Source organism: Topomyia yanbarensis, chromosome 3 (assembly GCF_030247195.1).
Source record: "Topomyia yanbarensis strain Yona2022 chromosome 3, ASM3024719v1, whole genome shotgun sequence".
Taxonomy (NCBI): Eukaryota; Metazoa; Arthropoda; class Insecta; order Diptera; family Culicidae; genus Topomyia; species Topomyia yanbarensis.
The window spans coordinates 112,062,781-112,086,626 of record NC_080672.1 but is presented as its reverse complement, the minus strand read 5'-3'; the positions used below and the strand labels follow the sequence as shown (position 1 = coordinate 112,086,626).

Genomic DNA, 23,846 nt, shown 5'->3' with positions numbered 1-23,846 from the left:
GTTATACGGTTTTTGTGCGGATTTTTGATGCTATGCGGTTTTTATGCGGATTTCACAAATTATGAGGTTTTTTTTCATTTTACCTATAGAGAAGTTTGCATGGTTACAAGCCCCGTCATATAGGATTAATCTGAATCTATTCATCATCAAGTAATCCTACGTAAACAACGAATTATTCAACATTGTCTACTTCTAGTTTTTGATCTCCCAAGGGGCTTTGAACCCCTCTAATGATTATTTAGAGTTTTGTGAGTGAATTTTGCGGTTGCGGTTTATGTGAGTTTGTCAAAGTTATGCGTTTTCTTTTTGCGGCTCTTTAAAGCTATGCGGTTATGCGCTTTTTATTTGGTGCGTATGCCTCGCATTAAAAAGACTTCCGTGTATCTTCCTTTTTTAACATGTTCAAAGACTGATAATACCATTCTATTTATTCATTTTAGACCCTATTCGACAAATTTTTCCATGTACTTGGACTATTGTAAATATTCGAGGAGAATTTTTATGTATGGTGATTTTATATTAAGCATTGGAAGATAAAAATTAAGTAACTTCTGGCACTGTTTGAGATGTATCTATCTTGATAAGAATTGAATGTTCGTATTTATTGATCGCAACAGTTTTAAAGAAATAGTTTTAAATACCTTGACATGAAAGGGTTAAAAACTGAACAACAATAGCCTGTTTTTACTGAAAAGATTTTAGGCATTTTTTACTTCACACTGCAAATTCGGTTATTTATTTATCAATACTAGCGTGAAAAATTGGCAATTCCGCAATTATGCTTGGGTTTGAGAATGTCACAGATTTGGAGTGAAATTAATGAAACTTGAACTTTGATTATGTTATGTCAACCTAGAATCATTAATCTCGATTGTACAAACATGTGATTGAAGGAAAATTCTTAGCACTTAAAAATTATTCTCTGATCATATGCCATTTGAACCGGTGCCCAAATATGTGATCAGCTACTCTACTTATAGGAAAATGCACAGACACACCGATTTTGTTTTCTCTTTTTCTCTCGTTGGCGTAAAAATTTCCCAATACTTTGCACACCGAGCATTACGGCCGCGAGAGCAATTTTTCCTTCTCATATGTATGCAAATGATTTTTAAGTAGCAATAAATATGCGGACTTAGTCGTTGACTCGATCTCGTTCAGTTTAGTTCTTACCCGGGTTTTCTGCACCGCCATCGGAAACGTTCGATCACACGTTTTTCTTTTTTACGCAGTTTTTCCCTCCGTTTGTGTTTCAGTTCTCGCGTATTTATATGTTTGGAATGCGTTTTGTGTGACGAATTTTTGTTGTTGTTTTATAGTGTGTGCTGCTTTCGATACGTTGGTCATTGATCAGCCAAGACAATTTTAGAAATCGATCATGTTCGCAAACGGGAGGCGCCGATCAGATTGGGGAAAACTATGCTGGCTGCTGCCTGCTACTGTTAAATGTTTCTAAAATCTTTCGGTCGTGTATCAAGTGGCAATCTTAATGTGATGTTGGATAAAAATAGTGCTGGGCAGGGGGCTGTGATTAGTTTCGTCACCCGTGCCAAGTAATAATGGGATCATCACTGTAATATTTCGTGAAAATACGTCTGGGATAGCAGAGTTAAAAGGCTCAATTCGCATTGTCTGTGAAAAGAAACAAAACGAGCACAAATTTTAAAAATAACTCGCTGGTGATTTTTTACGGCATGATATAATTTCCAATGGTTTGCAACGCAGTTAGATTGATGCATGAGTTGAGAAATGTTTGGATTGCGGTCAAAATGTTTGTGTAAATTATTAGTTCGTTAGAATATATTCCAGCATTACTTCAAGTGCCTGGTTCGCTTAGTTGTAAATGTGTGCAAGGTGAAAAAATATTAGCAACATGATATTTGAGAACAATAATTTGCCATAATTCTCAAATATCAACCTACGTTTCACACTTTTATTGCTGATTTTTCCTCTCTGATTCTATTAAAATCAACTACTAATTTGATAATAGTAATAGTAATAGTAATAGTACATAGACAATAATGTTTTGTTATTCTATGTGCAAGAAATTAAAAAAAAAACATGACAGAAATCTTTGAGCAAATCTTATTGCCCAGTATTCAACGATCGTCGTTTACGACATGCCGGTAAGCCAAGATCAAATCTATTATACCATACTCGTCCGAGTCGAACTATATTTTTTACAACCTTGCTCTGTGCGAAGTGTAAGGCGGGGTTGTATGGTTAGAATAAAACTGATATGCAACTGTATATAACCGGTTTTAGTAGACTTAATATGGTCAGCTTGTACTGGAATTGAGGGAAGATCTGATGTTAAATAAATAGTTATGCTTTTAGAATAAATATAAGGTGTTCATAATAGTCGTTGAAGATTTAATATCGAATATTTCTCATAATCTCTTGTGTACATAAATAAAAAATTCTAATGTCGAACTCAATTGTACAACGATGAATACTGCATAGGACTATCAGTATGGAAAAGGATAGATTGAATACAAGCAGTATTTTGTTATTTGGATTGATGAGAGCATAAACGTCGCTAAGTTTTGTTAGTTATCACTCAGTATTTTATAACACATAGTCATAAGTAAGTGTATTGTATTCCTATTCTTTATTGGAACACAGGAAAATAATAAAGAATTTTTCCAGATTTATTTTGGTGGTTTCTTTCTTTTTACCATTAACAATGTCCTACTGCACTGTGTGGGGCTAGGTGTTACCATAAAATTCAATAAAAAGCTTAAGTACGAAAATGTGAATGATTTTTTGAAATTTTTCGACGGATCTTCATCATTTAGTTTGTTCCGTTTAGAATTTGGCTGCTTCTTATCAATTACAGTACCGCTTCTAGTTGACGTAGTAAAAAACTAATGACAAAATTTTGATCGAGATGAATTGTTTATTCAGAGTTTGAAATTTCATCCAAATTCATTAACACGTTCATGAGTTATCGTAGATAGAACACGATAAATAATTATAAAAATAATCACGAAAATAGTTTTTTTACTTCTCAAAGCACACGACACTCTCTAAACGCATGATGAAGAGAAAGAAACGTGGGAACATTTGACACTTTTATGTGTATTAGTTTGATACTTGCAAAATTAGACATGGCGTCTGGGCTACTGGAAGTAAACATAAACATCCGGACGAGTATCTTGATTCTTTGGCACACGATGAAGAGAGGAAAAGCCGAGCTTCACTTCGGATCTTCCGATTCGAACACTTAGGGACACTTTTGACGTAGGAGTACGTCTTTGTTTTCGATATGGGGGTGCACTTTGAAAATTCTACAAAAAATGGTATGTAACGAAAAGCGGTCCAATTTTAAACGCATATTATTCAGTCATCTCACTACAAATTTTCAAATTTTTTGCGCATATCGCCCCGAAGTACTGCTAAGAATAGAATCCAATAGATAAACCCTAAGATATTAGATATTAATGCATTAAAAAATTAAATAATGTACAATCTAGTCAAAATATCACGCATTTACGCACAGAAGATAGCGCTTCTCAAGTCCGGCACGACAGATTTGTGTACCTAGCGCGCTGCGCTTCTATGAATGACGTCATCATCGACTATTTAAAGAATGTATTTTGCCGGACAAGTTCAGTTGCGACGGGCGGAGCAGATCACTGCGCTTTGTGTTTTCACAGTAAGTGTAGTTGAGTTAGAAGTCCGCTACACTAGCTGTGGAGGTACGCTACCCAATGCCGTTCACCACGCGACTAAGCTTGTCCATTCAAACACTATGCTTTCTTTTGTATTGTGCCCGTTTCCAGCACACTTTTATTTACAATCTCGAACACAATTATTCGTACACAAAATCGCTTGTACATTCAAGCTCCGTTTACAAACACGGTTAACATAGTGTCGTGGTACTGGTTGTCGCTTTCGCTCTACCCATCATCATCAGCGTTGACTCATTTTGCTTTGTGCGCTTGGGTTCAATGTTTGAGGTGAATGTGTAGGAGCCTGCACGATAGCAATCTGTGCTTTCGTTTCGCAAAGACGAAAACTTTCTTAGCAACAAATTTAAGTGGATCGATGGAAAGCATAACGAAAGTTTATTATTTACGATTGATTCATTTCCACTCAGCCTATCCTATTTTGATTTTGCTAGTAGGTACATACTACAAAGCCTATTTATAAATGAATACACTGCCACTCAAAAAACCGTTGCAAAAACGCATCGAAGTCCGTATGTAAAATTGTTTTCGATTCTTGTAAATTTATTGTTTCGATATATGATTAAGACCACTGCTTTCGCTACATTTGTATGCGTACTTTAGGAAGGTTACAATACTGGCAAAATATAACTAGAAAGCTTGGCATGTATAGACTGTACGTATTGTATTGTCCAAAATTTGATTTTTCTTCACCGGTTCGGGTTTTTTACAATTTTTAAAAGATGATCTTGTGCTATAAAGATTTAGTTCCAAATATTAGTTCGGTCACGGTTTTCTGTCTTGTTTCTTAAATAAGTTTAATCGGATTCAATCACCTACTACAAATGAAATGACCTGATAACCAAGAACGTTTGGTTCAAAATGTAACATTCGACGTTGATTGGTTGTGTTTAAACTTTACGTAAGAAATATATTTGATTTATTATTACTCTAAATGTACTAAGAAAATAAATATTTTACATTTGGTAGTATAGTCCTACGTCTACAGTTCGTGCAACCCCATAGGGCTGCCTCTTGTAGTTTTTATCTCGAAACCGATAAAAAATAAATATGACCGACCCGAAACAAAACTTATGGCAACAGGAAAGTCCACTGCGATATTTGTTTATGTCTTTATTGTTCTATCGGCTTCATCGAAGAAAAATGACAACCGCACTCACACATAGCAAAAAAAATGTGCCCACCTGTATTCGTCTTGCTCTAAACGCGCAATACAAAACGAACGTGGAAGTGGAACAAATTACAGCAAACTACGTGCGGTGGTCATTAGGGCTTGTCCAAAGAAAACACTGTGATCAGTTTCTCGCTTTGACAACTAGAGGTGCTACTGTGATCAATGAAATTATAAACAGAACAGATTAAAGTACACTTCTAAAAAAAATCGTTAAATTGAAAAGTTCACGAAAAATGATAAATGAAGTATCTAATAGACTCTATCATTAATTATATATAAGTGCCATACAGTCAGGTTCTTTTACGCGGGTGAACGCAAAAAAACTTAGAAGATTTTTGGAAACAAGGAAAAGATAGATTTTAAAGACTTCTTATGGCTCGAATCTCAACAATGTGCGTATTTTTGGATTAGTCTTGACGAGTGGGTGTCGGAGGTTGATGTTTGGTGCCATTTTGAAATCTAAGATGGCGACTTCCGGTTTAGCGAAATTCACTATAAACCAATCAAGATGGATATTTTCCGAACGGTCTTGACTGGTGCTTTTGCAACTGATTGGGAGTGGAGCTTTTGAATTAATAACTCAATTCTCAGCGACAAACATTTATTACAGCATGGGGTTAAAAATTTCCTATAATTACTCAACAATTCGAAAATCCTTAAAAAACTTAAAAAAACAAGTCCTTTTGAATGCATATTTGGATTTTCTGCGTGCTTTTTGTATTTACGCGACTTCTGTACAAATAGTTCCTTTCCCTGAAATGCAAAAGACATAGAAGATTTTTGGGAAAATGGAAAGACGAACTCGTCAAAATCATTTCGAAAATACTCATATTGACTGGGTTATAGAGAAATTCGTTAAACTGGAAGTCATCATCTTGGATTTCAAAATGGCACTAAACATCTACCTCCGACACACAGAGGAGTAATTGAGGTCGAATCCTGGCCAAAATTATTTGTTGCTGCTATTGCTTTTATTATGCCTTAAGATGAACTAAAAATAGACAATTGGTAGTTTTTGGAACAATTTGGCATCTATTTTTAGTAATTTAGTCGTGATCTTTGTGAATACATTTGTTTTCCCAGTTGCATAAACAGATGATCAGTGGAAAAGAAAGAAGGGAAGGTACGCCTGTGCACGTGTTCATCGAGATACATGTTTCCATACATAATATTTAGCATGTTGGTGTACCTTAAATTAGTAAAAATTTCAATATTTTCAACTCGCTTGGAATTTGTGGATCGGACAAGATCGAGACAGTTTGAATGTTTTTTGGATAGCTGGAATCTTGTTTTGTAGTACTGCTTCAGCAACTTTGCCGGATCTCGTCGTATAATGTAACTTTTTTATCATTCAAATTTGAAATAAATTGGTTATAAAAGGTATTTTTTACAGTTGGTGCACTGTACAGCAACACCACTACTTTTAGTTATCTTTAGGCTGAAGTTATACTGTGTTTGTATAAATATTGTGTTATTTAACCCATTCATGCCCATGTAGTTTGTGGACAACATCGTTTTTAAACAGCTATAACTTTTGGTTTATGCAAGAATTGCTCCCAAAAATAAGTAAAGTTAATAAATGTGACTATTACCTTTCATTTGAGCACTAAAAGTTACAAGTATTAGCTATAAAACTGAAGTTATTACAATTTGCCTGATTGGATTGCGATGGAGCAGTGCTGCCAGGAAGAGTTTACGTTGACGACGAAAAATGAAATTTTGATATATATTTGATACGACCTATCAATTTAGACTATCTTCGACTACATTTTCCACGTAATTAGACTATTGTAAAAATTCTATCAAAATTGTATTAATCATTAGAAGGTAAAACTTGCGCAGCTTGTAGCACTGCGATGGAAGCACATATCTTCATGGAAAAAATTTGGGCATGAAAGGATTAATAGTCATCATCACTAGAAAGCGATATTACTGGATATATAATGAAAATGATTCAAAAATCCCTTAGAATATCACTATTTTGCATCCATGCAAAATTTCTTGAGCAATTTTTGACATACTCCCAATTTTTCTACGTTATACAGTAGGCTTTTAGACATGTAAAAAAATAGAACAAAATTAAACATTGAAAAAAATTATTTTGGTTTTTGGCCAAGACTTTGATCTAGTTACTCCTCTGTGCGACACCCACTCGTCATCGCAATTCCGAGAATACCCAAGTTCATTGGGATATAGCGAATTTGGTTAAACCTGAATTTCGTGCCATATCATAGATTTTAAAATGGCATCAAACAATGACATCCGTCAGCTAATCGTACGGACCATTCCAAACTACCCATCTTGATTTGGTTATTGTGAATTTTGTCAAACCGTATGTCGTCACAGTGGATATCAAAATGGTACTAAACATCGATCTCCGACACCCACCCGTCAAAACCAATCCGAAAATACCCCATGTCAGGAATCAATAGCGACTGGCTCAAATGGCACGTTCCTTATGCCGGTCGAAGATTTGTGCCTTGGTGTAATTTAGTTTTTCATCATTTCCTTATGGGGAGGATTGGGAAAGTGGTAAGGTTAGGGATAAAGAAAATAACGACACAGAGAACATAGACAATACGGAAGTATTCTTCACTCCCAAGAGAATAAAAGAGACTTCTGGATGAGTGGATATATCAACACCCCCGAGGGGCTATTAAGATAACAGAACGACAACAACCCCGAAGAGATATTCCCAAGCAACATTTAAAGTTTTATAACACACTGCAAGTGTATTCAAAGTATTTTAAGAGCGACTTCAAGAGTACTATAAAATCTGAATTATTACTTGGGTTGTCATTCAAATACTGCTTAAACTATAGCTCTTTACCACACTGAACTAATAATCCGGATACGCATGATATATTCCGTAATAGGATTCGCAAAGATCACACGAATAATACTCAGCACACTGAATAGTGGCAATGTGATAATTGAGTTTACAATGTTCAGTCAGTGCCCTGACTAGAATACTGCAATTGTGCTTATAAAAACGCAGCATTTTGACATTTTCGGACTCACATCCGGTGGAAAAGTCTTTGTTTGAACGCAAGTTTGCAAGCTACGCCCATGGTAAGCATGTTCGGATGTAGCCCAATAGCAAATCTAGCGCTTTATCCAACTTATACACAGTGGTAAAACAGGCTCTGGACCACCGAAGTTAGTTGTAGCGCCAGCTCTAGCCAATTTGTCCGCTCATTAATTTCATTGAATGACATATAGAAGATTTTGAAAGGCTAAGTTCTTTGATTTGTGTTCGACATGCGATTTCTACTTTCGATCTCGAATCTGCCGAACTAAGTGCTTTCAGGGTAGCCAGACTGTTAGAGCAAAAATAGATTATTTTACCGCAAATTCCCTGTTGAAGTGCAGCCACACAAAATGGCGAAGACTTCTGTTTGGAGAACGGTACAGCATCTACCAAGCGAATGACATTAGTTTAATCTCATTTCATGACAATAGACACCAGCATCGGCTCGGCGCTGCAACGAAGAACCGTCAGTATAACAAATTACGTATGCTTCAAGTTATCGCTCCATCCAGCCAGTCAGTCATTCCTCGCGACGAGGAATTCTCACATTGAAAGTTTTAAAAGGAAAACTACGTGTGAGTGTAAAGTCACTGGGAGCAAGTGTATGCTTATCCCAAGTAACTGTTTGGGGCCACAGTCTTGTGTGGCTAGTGTGCGATCTATTGGGTTACTGTTCCAGAGCCCAGTAACCTTTAAATGGTATGCACAAGAAAGTACTTCCTGTTTCAGAAACCCATACCGTGGTTTAATAATCAAGACTGCCTCTAGAGCAGCAGCAGGTGTTGACAAGAACGCACATGTCATAACCACCAAGACAATCCTCTGAAGGTAACCTTGATTGGATTGTGATGATTTCTCCCTTCGGTGACCAAATAAGGCACCAGTATGCCGGTATTAGTTTAACAATTGTTGAATGTACTTGGGTTTGAGTTCCCAAGATTGGCCGAAAGCCCGGCTGGAATGGCCGAAGGCCATAAAAACTTTCTTGATACTGAAATCGATGTGAACTGTCCAATTAAGTTTTGAGTAAAGAACTACCCCAACGTGTTTAACTTGATCTGCGGCAATAATTTCAGCCAAAGAACTGCAACGGACGAGCTCCGCTTGTAATCCGTTGCGTGAAAAGCACCGTTGATGTTTTACTTGAATCAAATGATAGCTCAACATGAAGACACCATTTCTTAACAAAACATAAGGGTTGTTGCATTAAATCAAAAAGTGTGTTCATGCAAATACCGGTTGTCATTATATGATAATCATCAGTGAAACCATATGCCGGAAACCCAAGCTGATTACGTTTCTTCAACAAGCTATCGGCGACAGGGTTCCATAGAAGTGGTGACAGCACACCACCTTGAGGATGATCACAGATGTCGCTTACTAAGCATTGCGTGTATCTAGTTAGTGATATATGAAGGTACTATATATACGTGCTGCTTCCAAAATGGATTCGAAAGACACGTTCTCAAAAGCACCTTCAATATCAAGGAAAACTCCCATTTTTTATTGCTTTTGCGAATGTGTTGTACTCGCCAACGTGGTCGATTAAACGTTCCACTGATTTGAGAAGGAAGGAGGTCGGACTGATCGATCTAAAGCTCTTTGCCTCCTCATAAGTGACGCGGCCTGCTTTGGGAGTGAATTTTACAGTTATTTCTCGTCACGCTAATGGAATGTATCCTATTGCCAGACTAGGAGTAAGAACTTTTTCAAAATTTTACAACTAGCTTATAGCTAGGGATACATTTTAATATACGAGAGGGGGAAATATAACATTTAATTGTTGATAATTCATGGTAAAGAAACGCGAATAACTTATAAAAAAGGGCATAATTTTTCGCATTAATTGTTTTGGTTTAAACAAAATTCAAAATATCTCGAAAATTTTCATATTTTGGATAATTTTAGTTAAAAGCATTTTTATTTAGGGGTTATATACAAAGTTGAAGGGGAAAAGTGAGCTAAGTTCGTGATTTTTAAAGGGTGTTATTTTTGTTTGAAAAAGCGAAAGGCGATTTGTTGTACTATCGAAGTCAAGCGAATTTTTTTTCGCAGAGGCTTGCGGTGAACACTCTCCCGGACGAACCATTCAACTGAAATCAAAAGAGTAAGAAAACTAAATGTATTTTAGTGTACTTGAACGGTTCGGTTTCCCAAAAAAAAATTTTTGCGATGATAAAACAGTGTTGACAGCGAAATCGCTGTTTTAGGTGTTCAAACTTTTAAACAAAAATTCTTAACAAAGAATTGAAATTTTTTGATGAAAATGAACCATTCAAGTGAACCCAATTTTTTGCGGGGGATACGTACCGTGTAAACAAACCGCGTAAAAAACCCGCGTGAATTAAAAAATCTGCGTAAAAAATACACGTTAATTGGAAAATCCGCGTAAAAATTGCGTTAATTCGCAAACCTGCGTAAAAAAACAGCGAATGATTTAGAATATTTGTGGAAGCTCTTCTTGCGCGAATTTCGCAAAAGTATTCCTTTTGAGTCCTTTTGAATGCAAAAGACTTAAACTTTTTCCTGAAAAAATCTCCTTTTAAATGCAAAGCAGTTTTTTGTGCAATTTTCGCAATTAACACGGTTTTGCAAAACATATTCTAAGTACTTTTGAATGCTTAGAATTTAGAAGATTTTTGGAAAGATGGAAGAGACGGGTCTGGAAGACTCCTTATGGCTCGCACCTGAACAATACAATTATTTTCGGTGTGGACTTGACGAGTGGTGCCAGAAATTGATTGTTGACGCCATTTTTAAATCCAAGATGGCGACTTCCGGTTTAGTGAAATTGTAACCCATGCAATATGAGTATTTTCGGAATGGTGTTGACGAGTACGTGGCAGAAATTTACGCTTGACGCAATTTTGAAATCCAAGATGGCGACTTCCGCTTTAACGAAATTTGCCATAACCCAATAATTATAGGAGTTTTCGGAATGGTCTTGGCGAGCAGGTGCCAGAAATTGATTGGCGCTATTTAGAAATCCAATATGGCGACTTTCGGTTTAGCGTTCGGTTTCTCTATAACCCAATCAATATGGGTATATTCGGAATGGTCTTGACGAGTAGGTGCCAGAATTTTATGTTTGACGCCTTTTTGAAAAACAAAATGGCGACTTACGGTTTAGTGAAATACGCTATAACCCAATCAATATGGGTATTTTCGGAATGGTCTTGACGAGTAGGAGCCAGTAATTGATGTTTGACGCCATTTCAAGTACTAAGATGGTCTAACTTCATTTAAAAGGAAAAATGAGAGGACCTTCCTTTTTTTCAACTGTAAGTTTTTCCAATGCCCCTTGATACCCTGGAATGTTTTCTTTATATTTTATTGGATGCTAAATACACCTGTTACGAAGTAATAAAAGCAAAAATGAATAAAGTGTTGATACCATATATTCCTAGACTACACCTGCTGTTTCTCCAGCTTTCCTTGCCGATTGTTAATGTATAGAAGGTGACAAAGCTAGTGTTACGCCTATTGGCGCAAAGAGTCCCCCAGGCTGCAATTTGATCATACAACTGGCTAATGAATCCTGGGCCTTGTCAGCCCAGAGCTGTACAACATAGTATATGGTAATTAATCACATCTAATACAAACAAACAATTGGATCATGTCAACACAGTTGAACATACAAACGTATATACCAAAACATTCAAATGCTACGGTGCAATTCGTTCCAACATCACGTTGAACCAGACAGGAATGCTACTTCGGATGAGCGCTGCACTGCGCAACGGCAATTCATTAAATTGTACCTACTATTTTTATTTTATTTATTTACCTACTATTCGGAGTTTGAATCTGGTCAGCTTGCCATACCTCACGCAACTCGTTCATACTTGGAAAGGCTTTTAAAGTCAAACCAGGGCAAACATGCTCTATTTATTTTTTCTACATGTTTCATGTTTTTCCCATCCACCAATCACCACTGATTAGTTGCGATCTGAGCTGATCGTTGAGCAGGCAGAACACAGTTACCGCTTCATTTTCTTTTGTTTAGCTTCTAAAATTAGCCTCGGTAGCTCCTTCCCTTGACAGTTCACACATGGTGTCTTTGCTTACGAACTCCGTACTAAAGGGGGAGAATCGCAAAAGTAAACTCTAGGCACTGGGTAAGTCTGCTTAAATAGTCAGTGTTTAGTATTGGATGGGATGATCTCGCGTTCAGAAAAAAATGAAAAACGCTACCAGAAAATGCAGATGATCGTATTCTGTGAATTCTTGCTTGCCTTAGCTGTTGCACTAACCGTGTGTCTCTCGAGTAAGTGAAAAAGAAAAATCCGATCATCGACACGCTAACGGCAAGGAAATGGTGCAATACTAGTAAAACAGACAGTAGCTCTTCTATTCACGATTTTCACTTTCGTTGCTGCTGTCGGTGAGTGCTAATCGTGAAGTATAAGTTGGCCACGGATGTGACTGTTGGTTCCGAGTTCGAGGATCAATGAATATCCTTTTGATTGTTCACCGTGCTTGACATGCACAAGTTCGCCACGAATGACGGAATTGCATGCTTTGACCGAAGTGTGATTTTCTAATTGTGATTACGTGATCTAATGCTCAAATTCAATTCACTATGTATAGAAGACAGTTCTGTGACAATAATGTTAGCCATCTAATAAGTAAGTTTGAAGTGCGGGACTGTCCTAAAAATAGAAGAATGTCAGCATCAGAGCTGAACGAAGAAGTGTACGTGCGACGCAACCGGCCATATGGTACGCCGATGCCCGGTAATGCCGGAGGGCGTCCCGTTTTCCTCAATGACTCTGCTGTATTCTACGATAGTGTTGAAAGTATTCCGGCAAACGTAAGATTTCGCAATCGGTTCAGTTATAACGAATCGTTATCATCGTTGAATGAATCGGACTACGAAGGTCCTTACGAGCCACCGGTAGGCTATTATCGGGATGAACCGGTGCCGATTAGCAAAGAGCAGGTGGTTACCTCACTATCGCGCTTCGGAGCCATTCTGAATATGCTGTCGAAAATTCCATTCCCGCGATTGTCCGTCACCGGCATGGGATTCTGCTCGCTCGTCGCTATCTTCATCTGTCCACGAACGCTCGGTGCCAATGTACTGTTTCCCGGTTTCAGATTGTTGTTTGGCACGCTCTATCCCGCCTATGCATCATACAAAGCAGTTCGGACCAAAAATGTCAAGGAATATGTAAGTATTGTAGCATAAGAACACTTGTCATGATTGTTGTTTTATTTATTGTCGAAAATATTTGGATACATTGGATGGCATCTTCCGAACAGGGCGGTTTGCGTGAATTCTAATTAAGTGCCGAACGAATGAGGTCGGTATTTGTGTCCGTTTGTGTTCTTTTTTACCGCTTACAGATTTCAAATATTTCTATTTAATTTTACTTTATTTAGGTACTGTAATAAACTGAAACTAAACCGATCTCCTTTTATTTCATATTCGCTTCGAAGTCATTACAGAAGAAATTAAGATATACAGCTATATGACAGATTACTTTTCGAACGAACCGTTTTATGCATTACGACGGAATGTGATCCGATCGAATCTGATTTCCGAATTGTTTTGTTTCCTTTATTTAGGCTATACAGAAGTCGGATTCGTTTGAACTACATTCGTTCAAAATATAAACCCGTCGTAATAAAGATTTTGTGCAATGACCAGAATCACATTTTTTTCGTATTACTATCTATTGCACAGAAATTATGCAATGCAATATGCAAACGACTACACGGTTATAGAAACGCGTTTACACACGAGAAATTGGATAGGTGTTAGCATACGCGACATACAAACGCCCACGGGATAAGAAGAATGTACACATTATCATACAAACATTCGAGCCTTTGGCGATAATACATACGCGGTTGCGTACGCAATCGTTCACGCATCACTACGCCCACGATCTCGCATTCCGGCAATCAAGTCAACGTGTTAGTATTTACGAATTTCTAAACGCCTTCTCAATCGCCAACATACATACACCGCTCATACCCGTCCGCGATCTCCCATTCTAAAATACGGAACTTATATACACAAGATAACAAGCCTCAGAGCGCTATAATTTGGAGATTTTGTGAGATGGGGAGCTCACGTTCTTCCGTCATCTGAACCGTACACTCAAAATTGAACATAAGAAAGACTACTCACGCGAATATGCAAGCGAATACACGGTTATATAAAACGAATTCAAACACGTGAAGTACTACATACGCTAGCGACCACAATATAAAAACGCCCACGCGATGATCATCTACGCGAACCTACGACCGCAATAAAACATAAACATAAAAACATGAAAAGGTCCAAAGGGCCTGCAGCCCTCTCGCAGGTTGATAGGATTGACGGTATTGTAAACATCATCAAGCCACAATAGATTCAATAGAGTTATCTAAATACAAAGACCATTGCTCGTTTTAGTTTCTATTTGCACCAAGTTCTACTACTACAGGTTAATTAGTTCTCATGCTAATAATTCACCAATCATTATTACTACTCAGGATTTGATTTATATAAGAACCTCGCTTCAAGATGTTGATTACAATACGCCTCGATAGTGGTGTATCAAGGAGGCCGGGAGGGCTGATATGAGCGTTTTTTCTGTTCTATGCCTTTCCTTTATTTACCCGCTCATAACCAACAATGAACCAGTAACAAATAGATAATTGTTAAAGGATGTGCTATGTGTGGTGGTTGGCTATTCTAGTATTAGTAGTGTTTGAAGTACTAATGTATGTCTCTCATGTGATGAGCATAACTTCAGCTGTATCTTGTACCTGTCTAATCTATTACGTCTCTTATATATTGTCTCTTATTTCTTCTTTTCGAGTCCTTTACTGCCATTCTACACCCGCCTTCAGCTGCGTCAGCAAAGATGGTGATAGTGAGCGTCTTAACAGTCACACATTCTCAAAGACGGTCTCAAGCGGGAATCTACAATCTCTGCTAGAGTTTTAAACGCACACCGAAAATTTGATATCAGACTCACGGTTCGCGCGACCATTCAGGAACACACGCAAATATGTTACAAAATCACGTCAGCGTACAAATGTTAGAGATCGCGATTTTCCAAGCAACCAACGCCCACGAACTCGCAAACATGATTACACCCCAATGATAAGGTGAACGTCTCAGCACTCATAAACCTACCAACTCAAGCTCCCGCGCTCGCGCCATCATGAGTCGGGATCGTCCAGAAGTCTATCCTCGGTACCAACAGTCTAGGTCCATATTAATTAATAAAAAAATAAAATTGAAAAATTGAGAAAAAAGTAACTCATATCCACTAGACAAAACTTTCAATGGCGACATGACTGGGAACTTTAGTGATATGGGGCAACTCACTTCTTGTCAGAATGTGATCCGTACACCGAAAACTAAATGAATGAAGGTCCGCGAATATATAAATGGCCGCAGGGTTTCAAAATCGAATTTATACAAGCGAAGTCACATACACGCGACAAACACGCCGACATACGAACGCTTAAGCCCTTCGCGATCATTCACGCACACCTGTGTCCGCGATCGCGCATACTTTATAACACTCTGCTAATTATGTGAACGTTTTAGTAAATACGAAGTTACAAAGGCGCGAGATCATGAATCGGTCACGTCCGGAAATCTGTACTCTTCATTCTAGCAACTTAGGTCCATACATCCAGTTGGACCAATCAAAAAATAAAGCTCATATCCACTAGACCACAGGTTCTACTGCGACATGACTGGTAACTCTAGTGAATAAGGAAGAACCTCTATTTCTTCTAGAATCTGAACCGCACACGAAAAAATAAGGATCAGATTCACGGTCCGCGCGCGATCATTCTAGAACACACGCGAATATGCGAATGACACACGGTTATAAAATAGAATTAATACACGCAAAGTTACATACACGTTAGCACACGCGACATACAAACGCACACACGATCGAACACGTTAACGTACAAATGCTCGAGCCCTTCGCGATGATACACGCTATCGCGAGTCCCTACGCACGCGCATACCTGAACCGTGCAATGAATATCACATTCAGAATCACAGGCTGCTACAATTGGCCTAAAGCAGTGTTTTAGTGGGCGCCATTCGCCTGTCTCGTCTGCAAATTGTAGTATGTGATTCTGACTGGGAGCCCTTCCGAGAACCTAGCTGTACAGCTCCAGTAGGAAAACTCTCGAAAAAAGGTCCAAAAGGTCTGTAGTTGGAACATTCTAAAAAAACTGAATTATATCGCTCATATGAAAATAAGTTTCACGGCGACATTGCCTGGAACTCTATTGATAAGGATGACCAGCACGTTTCTCATTTTATTCGGAGATGTGTGACTTGCCATGTCCATCGCTTTCCTGGTGGGATGGGGAAGGTAGGTAAAAGAAAAGGTAGGGGAATAGAAAATGACAACATAATACAATCACAACACAAAACAATAAATAACCTTGATTCTTCACTCCCGAAGGAATAATGAACCTTACTGATAAAGACTATGGCTCTTTACAGCACTGTCAGAGAAACTTTTTTTACCGACAAGTTCTCCATCATGCAATCACATTCAACATGTTTCTTTTCACAGGTTTTTGTTGACAAAATATCCAAAATATTAAGAAAGTGGGTTTTCCCGCAATTAAAATTTTTAACAAAAATTTTTGTTTTTGTAAAAAATGACATTTTTTCAGGGCATATTTTTTCGTACAGAAGTTTTCATTCCTATTGCAATTAGTAGAGAAAATCATGGAGATTCATAAACCGAACACAACTGCAAAGTTTCGTTCGAATCGACGATGGACATATTTTGCTGTCGGGCGGTTTCTCATGGAATCCCTCTATTGGACAAAGTTGGAGACAATTAGGTGGATTCTGTTCTTTTGGGATGAACTGTCGTTGTATCATTGTAGCTCTTCCTTACTGTAATGACAGCTGGTTAGGTTTATCCAGAACGAAATGAGACTTAATGAAGTGTAACATTCGTTTGTTGAGCAACTTCCTTTAATTCAGAATTTATAGTGTTACCTTTCACGAAAACGCTGGTTTTCTTGCCACAGGAACAGCTCTCTTGCCCAATCACATTTTTTTCACGCAACTAGTTTTCGGTAAAATTGAGGAAAAAGCTTCTTTTATGTCTTTAAAATGATAAATGACATAATTACATGAATTAATTGTTTTTGTTGGAGCAAAATTCCAAATCTCTCGAAAACTATCGCATTTTGGAAGATATTTGTTAAATGCAATTTGATTTAAAATGAATTATATTCTGTAATAAAATTACAGTTTTGTATGTCAATTAGTATGAAATTTAAAAACATGTATAAAGTTATTGTTAGAAAAACTTTTTTGCTGATAATTTCTCTATCATGAAATTACATTCAAAATGTTTCTTTTCTCTTTAGATTTTTGTTGACAAAATATAAAAAATTAGAAAAAATGGGTTTTTTTGCAATTTGAATTTTTATCATAAATATTTGTTTTTGTGAAAAATGACACAACATTTTTTCAGTGTATATTTTTTCGTGCAGAAGTATTCATTACCTGTATTTCGTTCTCAGATAGTTTTACTGTATGGAATAGTGCAATCGAACAAAAATAATTTTGAAATTATTGCGTCTAGAAACGTCTACGCCCTTTTGAAAAATTGCTCTTGTATCAGAATATTGAAATCGCAAAAAAATCATGGAGATTCATAAACCGAACAAAAATGTAAAGTTTCGTTCGAATCGACGATGGTCATATTTTGCGGTCGGCCAGTTTCTCATGGAATCCCTCTAAATTAAATCCGAATGACCTTCAGCTGCACTTTGCTATGTCCACGCCTTAAAAAATCTCGTAACATCATCAAGATCGGAGCACAATAACTTGAGTTACAGCTATTCACAAACTCAAAACCACTCATAGGTGAAAGATGGTTAAAGTTAAATTTATGTTCTAAGTGTTTGGATTCCTACACAATCAAAGTAGCTGTAGTCAATTGAGTTCACATAAACCATGCATTTGTGCAATCAGTTCTAGCAACTTCAAGGGAATTTGATTCAAGTTTTTTATATCCTATTGTCGAGACTACGGCTTAGCTTTCAATATAGAGGCACCTTTTGAAAATTGTACATTATATTTGCACTAATCAGGTGGCTTAATGTTTGCCAATTTTGTATTAAATTTCAAAGTATTTATCACTTCTATAAATAAAGCAAAAACTTTCAAAAGTGATTCGTGGAAAACTCGAAATTTGATAGTCTATTTCAGGCAGAGCCGTCAATAAGGTGCACCTAAGAGATCAAATCGAATATAGGGAAGCTATCTAAATCCCGCATGCCTTTTTATGCTGAGTGCTTCAATCATCGTTCGTTAATCGAGTGAGAAGCATGTGTTAAAACAAGAACTATACTATTTTGTCGGGCTTTAACACTCTGAAAGTTCAAAATCTTCTAAAGTATCGAGATACGATTTTTTTAGCCTGGAAAGAGTCAGGTGGACATTACATGAGAAGTTTCCTAGAATTTTCAAATAAGAATAATTGCAAGTTTTAAAGATATTTAGGGGATTTTTATTTGGTTTGAGAACCGCGCGAAAGCTCGTGCCGATTTGGCGCATTTTTAGTCCTCTTCCGTAACCAACCTGCTGTTGTTCAAAGAGCCTTTTACACATGAAAAGGCGCAGTTTTTGCTATATGTATTCAGTTGGGGGTGAATCTGTCTAAAAGTGGGACAGACCACTAAGATTTTTTCAAAACGATTTCCTAGAGAATTGGTGTCTTCATTAAAGTTACAAAAATGTTGTGATAAACAACTTTGTGGAAAACACCAAACCTCTATATAGTATATACTATTAACGTTCCTTGTGGGATTATTGCGCATCTGTTTTCAGCATTTCAGTATTACCCTGTAATGAAATATTCATTATCTTATCGACATGAAGAATTATGTAATATTAATTTTTATCATTATTGTCCATATCCAAATATTTTCTACCACTTTATTAGTCTGCGCAATATCGCAGCGTTTTTTGTTCAACCTTTCTATGTACATCTCCACAAACTGTACCGTGCATACTATCTAATTAAAATTATTTTCCTAAACGTTTTCCGCTGCATTTTGGCATCACCAACGGTCACTCTTTTGGCTTCGACGAATCTAGGTCAAATGGATGATGTATTGGATAGTGTTCGCGTTCTTCACCTGCGTTGAAACGTTCACCGATATTTTACTGTCGTGGTTCCCGTTCTACTATGAGATCAAAGTCATCATCGTCCTGTGGCTACTGTCACCGGCGACCCGCGGCAGTTCGACACTCTACCGGAAGTTTGTGCATCCGATGCTGACACGCCGCGAACAGGTGGGTGGGCACGGTCCTAGTTCGTAATTTTAAATAATTGGCAATCGGTTATATTGTGCGACACCAACAATGAAACCGCACCGAACAATTTTTTATGACCCTTCACAGGGTTGGAAAAGCTAGCTCGATTTTTTTGGTCAGCGATGTTCGACCTTCAGTCCGTTGTCACCAGTTATGTTTCGTTATTGGATATACTTGTTTAAAAAATAGTCCGGTGTGGTTTGATTTTGTTCACCAGCAAATTGTCGCACAGTGTAATCGCAGCTTACCAATAATATCGGGTAATTTCTTCACCAATGTTTAATTTTTTTAGGAAATCGATGATTACATCAACCAAGCCAAAGAAAAGGGTTACACGGCTGTGCTACAGCTAGGTTCTAAAGGCGTTAACTATGCCACGAACGTTATCATGCAGACTGCAATCAAGGTAAGAATAGTTCAATATCAACATACGATCGTTTTGACTGTTTTCTATCTGAAATAACACATCATCACATAACGCATAACTTAATAAATTTTCGTTATTTTGGCTAACCTTTTTGTTGTTGCACGTTTGATAGATTCAGTTAGATTGTGTTTAAACTATTTTTGAGTCCAACTCCTAAACGAACCAGCTCTCAAGCAATCAGATAGCAACAGCAATGATTTTGCCTTAATGCTTTAACGACTGCTGCTAAGCACATTGGAGTTATCAATTTTCTTTTTTTCCGTTTTATTTCTTTATTCCAAACCCGTAATCAAATCCCCAACAAATCCAAATTCAGGCTTTTAACACTGCACCGCAAATGCCTAGTATGATACGACAGAGCCATTCCGATGATACACTCGGTTCACGCCGCACTTACTCAGTCAGTGCCGACACCCACCCATCTCAGGTGGACGGCCCAGAACCACCGACGATTGCCTCCCGCATGAGGCGCTCTCATTCAGCTGATTCTGCATTGAACAAAGCTAGTACCACACGGGCTCAAGCTAGTGCCCGCAATCATAGTATTATTTACGAAATAGATTCGGAAGAGGAGGAACAGATGTTAGCGGAAGCTCAGGTGGCAATCGAGAAGCATCAACTCTCATTAGGAGATGCGCTTGACGGTGGTATTAGCGGAGAGACCCACGGGGACACAGATTTGGATCGCGGTAGCTCAGCTGAGACAGATTACGGCACTTCGGCTAGATCGAGGGCTGTACAAAAGAGAAAAACTTCTGCCAGTGCTGGTGCTCGGGGTAGAAAAGCGGCTTCGACCGATACCACAACCAACGGCGTGGCAGTCCCAAAAGCAACTCGTGGTCGTAAGAAACTTCGCAAGGAATCGGAGACGATGGAAATAGATGTTGATTAGAATTTTTGGTCATCTGTCTTTTCTGTTGGCCTTTTACTACGATGAAATGCTCAAGTTTAGTCTTATTCGTTTTCTTTACAAGAACTGATTAGCTTCGTCACCTCGATGTGAACGGAACTAAACATTATTAACGGTATTTTATTGGTAACTGAACCTACAAACTAATATTGTAAGACACTCATCACTTATGTTCGAACATGACTGTCAATAAGCGTGATGTTTTTACTGCGAAATGTAATGATATTCCCAAGTTTTTCATCTACCAAGATTGCATGCCACAAGTTATAAGTGTACGTAAGCAATAATTTAAAGCTCTAAATATGTTTCAGCATACTCGAGCGATCGAGCAGTGAGGCGTGATCCATCACCCATTAGATCTCCATTTGCATAAATTTAAAACTTAAATCCTGTGTGTGCATAATTTTAATCTGTAGCCAACGTAACCTAGAAATACCTCTCATGAGTGATAGTGAAACTTGAGACGCCACAGCCTAATGCAACCTGTTCAAAAATAAAAGTAGTCGTAAGAGTCATAGGTTTACCTTTAGATAATTGAGAACGACGGATAAAGACTCAGGGTGTCATCGAAATAGACGCACTGTACTGAGTGCTTTTTAATAAGCTAACAAAGGCAGAAACATGCGCACTAATAGGATAATACATCTCATGATTGTTTTAAGTAATCGTAACATGAAAATAAACACATTGTTTTAGAGAATAAAATTCAACTTTTTGTTTTTTTTTTCGAATGTGTTTTCACTAATTGGCATCATATCATGTTCGGTGTGGAATTTTCGTCGGCTTGGCAACTAATGAATTATACTAGCGTTTTGCATTTTTGGAAAGGGAAAACATTCAGAAATTTATAGCAGTTATAATATTATGAAATATGACTTTTTGCCGTTCTATAAGGTCGGATGTAGAGTCCGAATAAAATTGCTTTGAGTTTATTTGTATAGTTGTTTCCAGCTTATTGAATAGGCCATTTTAATCTCTTATTATATTATAAAGTTAGATTCTATGAAGAAATTAGATTATGTAGCTTAGCATAGCAGCAATCAGCTGACACGGCAAAAGGAACACTTGGATGATGTTTAGAAATAACTAAACAGTCTATTCTGCAATATAAATTAGATCTTAGTGGTATACGCTCAGTAAGGTATAATAGTTAATCGCATAATGTTTCGAAAACCAAGTAATCCTCTATATCAACTCTCAAGTGAAATTATATTTGTAGATTATGCTATCCAAATAATAGACGCAATATTTGCATATGACATGCATTCTGAAAATAATATCATTAAAGTTGAAGCAAACAACATCGCTTCGCATACAATAACGCAACATTTTCCTAAAGCGTGAAATGTTTTTTTCTTGTTTATTTCACAAGATATAACTGAGCCGTGGGTCTTTTATGATTTGTATGTCACATTATTCCCCAGGAGAGCTAACTTTATTATTATGATTATTATTTTTAAAGTAACATAATTTTTTTAGCAAATATCGTTTTTTTACTTCAAAGTATATCAACAAGTTAAAAAATAAAAAAAATTAAAGCTCCCGACGTTAGCTGGGGCATTTTGTGGACAAATACTGTCCCAAATTTCATAACGATTGATTCAGTAGATTTTGAGTTATGACTTATGACGTTCGCCGCAAAACAAGCTTATTTCGATTCGCTGTCACTCGTTAAATTTTCAGCATCTTGCAATGAAAATTTGAGAAAATATTGTTCAATTGTTGCATTATGTGGATAATCTCTTTCTTGCCGAATTAACTTTACTGCTCGCTTTTTACGAGGTTCATTTGATATGCTGATCCCACTGCAGTTGATTGTTTATGTTTTCTCTAAGATATTTTACCTCCATGGCGAATTAGGATTACTATTGTTAGGTAATTTCAGGATTTTCCTTACAATTTGAATCGTGATGATTTTGGGTGAATTTATGTTAAGATTTCTTTAGGGGAATTATGGGTGAAACCGACACTCCACGACATTTCCAAGAAATCAATTTTCCTTTCAATTTTTAATGACAATGTTATAGTACGATTATTTTGAGCATTTCGCGCCAGACATTATTCAGATTTAGTTTTTGTTGGTAGATTTTAAGGTACTAATCGAACAATAGTACTTGGAATGACATTTTTAACGCGCATTCCTATTTACCTTTTATAACATAAATTGGGTGCGTTTAAGACGAGGAGGAGGAATGTTGTCTGATCACTTCATTGCGAACCTGTTGTTTGAGGCATCATGGGGATTTTTGGAGAATTACGGAAATTTGATCTTGTAACTCTCTTCGCCGTGGTCCCATAGTTGTCAATCTATTATGAGCTTTTTTTGAAGAGATGTTCCGAAATCTGTATTAGGGACAATGCTGGGGATTGGAAAGTGAAATTTCTCATGCGATTGGGAAGAGAAATTGCTCATGGGAAAATTGCATACATTTCAATATTTGAATGTCTGGTGTCCAAGAGGGGCTAACACATGTTGCATTTTTTTACAGAAAAAGGAAAAAACTTCCGCATTTCCAAATTAAGATTGTTTTTTTTTTGTTAAAATACACGATTTTATTAATAGTTTATTGACCCATGTTGTCTAGAAAAAGTAAGGTCATTACATGAACTACATTTCAATTCACGAACATTTTCGTAGTTCGAGGGGGTAGCTACTTTGCGTCCAAAAGGGGGTAAGCCACAATTCACACGTCCTCTCCTTATCTTTCGATTTAGACACTATGTCTTGGGTAAAGTTCTTGCGTGGCATCGAGCGCTTTATTTGATATACTATTGAATTGGTCACCTAATTGATTCGATTCGCACGTCTAGATCACTGATTGCTAATCAAACATTCTTGGAATATATTGTCCACTGTCGACGATTTCGGAAGTCCCGAAGTCCGGGCATATTCCACAATTAAAGTCATATCGGTTCTTCGGTGATGACTGAACTGATTTTGTCAAACCAAGTCTCAAATGGAAGGCAAAATATGCAATTGAGTCTTGTATCGCCAGTATAATTCCCCTCCCCTTGAACCACCCTCACACCGGCATTTCCTTCATCCACCCCGTATACCGAAATAAGATGAAGGATTTCTGATGCATCCTCCACTCCCATTCTACTAAACCCCCACCGCCTCCACTTCCCAACCCATTCCATCAACATTTAAAAATATAATCACATGAAGATAACATTGTACTCATGCTGATTAAGCTCATTAAATATTATACTTTTTTGTTCAGAGTGAGTCAGCGTCTACTTCCATGGTATTCGTGGGTTACGTGCTAAGTATAATAAAATGTAA

General features: G+C 37.4%; 1 protein-coding gene and 1 long non-coding RNA gene across 4 annotated transcripts in view; both read left to right on the top strand.

The window, feature by feature from the left end:
- LOC131692411 (uncharacterized) overlaps positions 1–23,846 on the top strand; it is a 64,875-nt gene that overhangs the window by 26,430 nt on the left and 14,599 nt on the right. For both annotated transcript variants that reach the window (XR_009305978.1, XM_058979442.1), the window contains exons 2-4: positions 12,998–13,070; positions 19,005–19,202; positions 19,516–19,629. Coding sequence is in view for 1 of the 2 variants with exons in the window: in XM_058979442.1 (XP_058835425.1) it covers positions 12,998–13,070; positions 19,005–19,202; positions 19,516–19,629 (385 nt within the window). In the remaining variant the exon portion in view is untranslated. The remainder of the gene's footprint in view (positions 1–12,997; positions 13,071–19,004; positions 19,203–19,515; positions 19,630–23,846) is intronic.
- Positions 848–12,991, top strand: LOC131692412 (uncharacterized). 2 transcript variants are annotated; one of them, XR_009305980.1, is made up of 4 exons: positions 848–1,553; positions 11,305–11,475; positions 11,904–12,015; positions 12,488–12,991. It is a non-coding gene; the product is annotated as an uncharacterized LOC131692412 (long non-coding RNA). The 2 variants fall into 2 exon arrangements; XR_009305979.1 differs by lacking the exon at positions 11,904–12,015.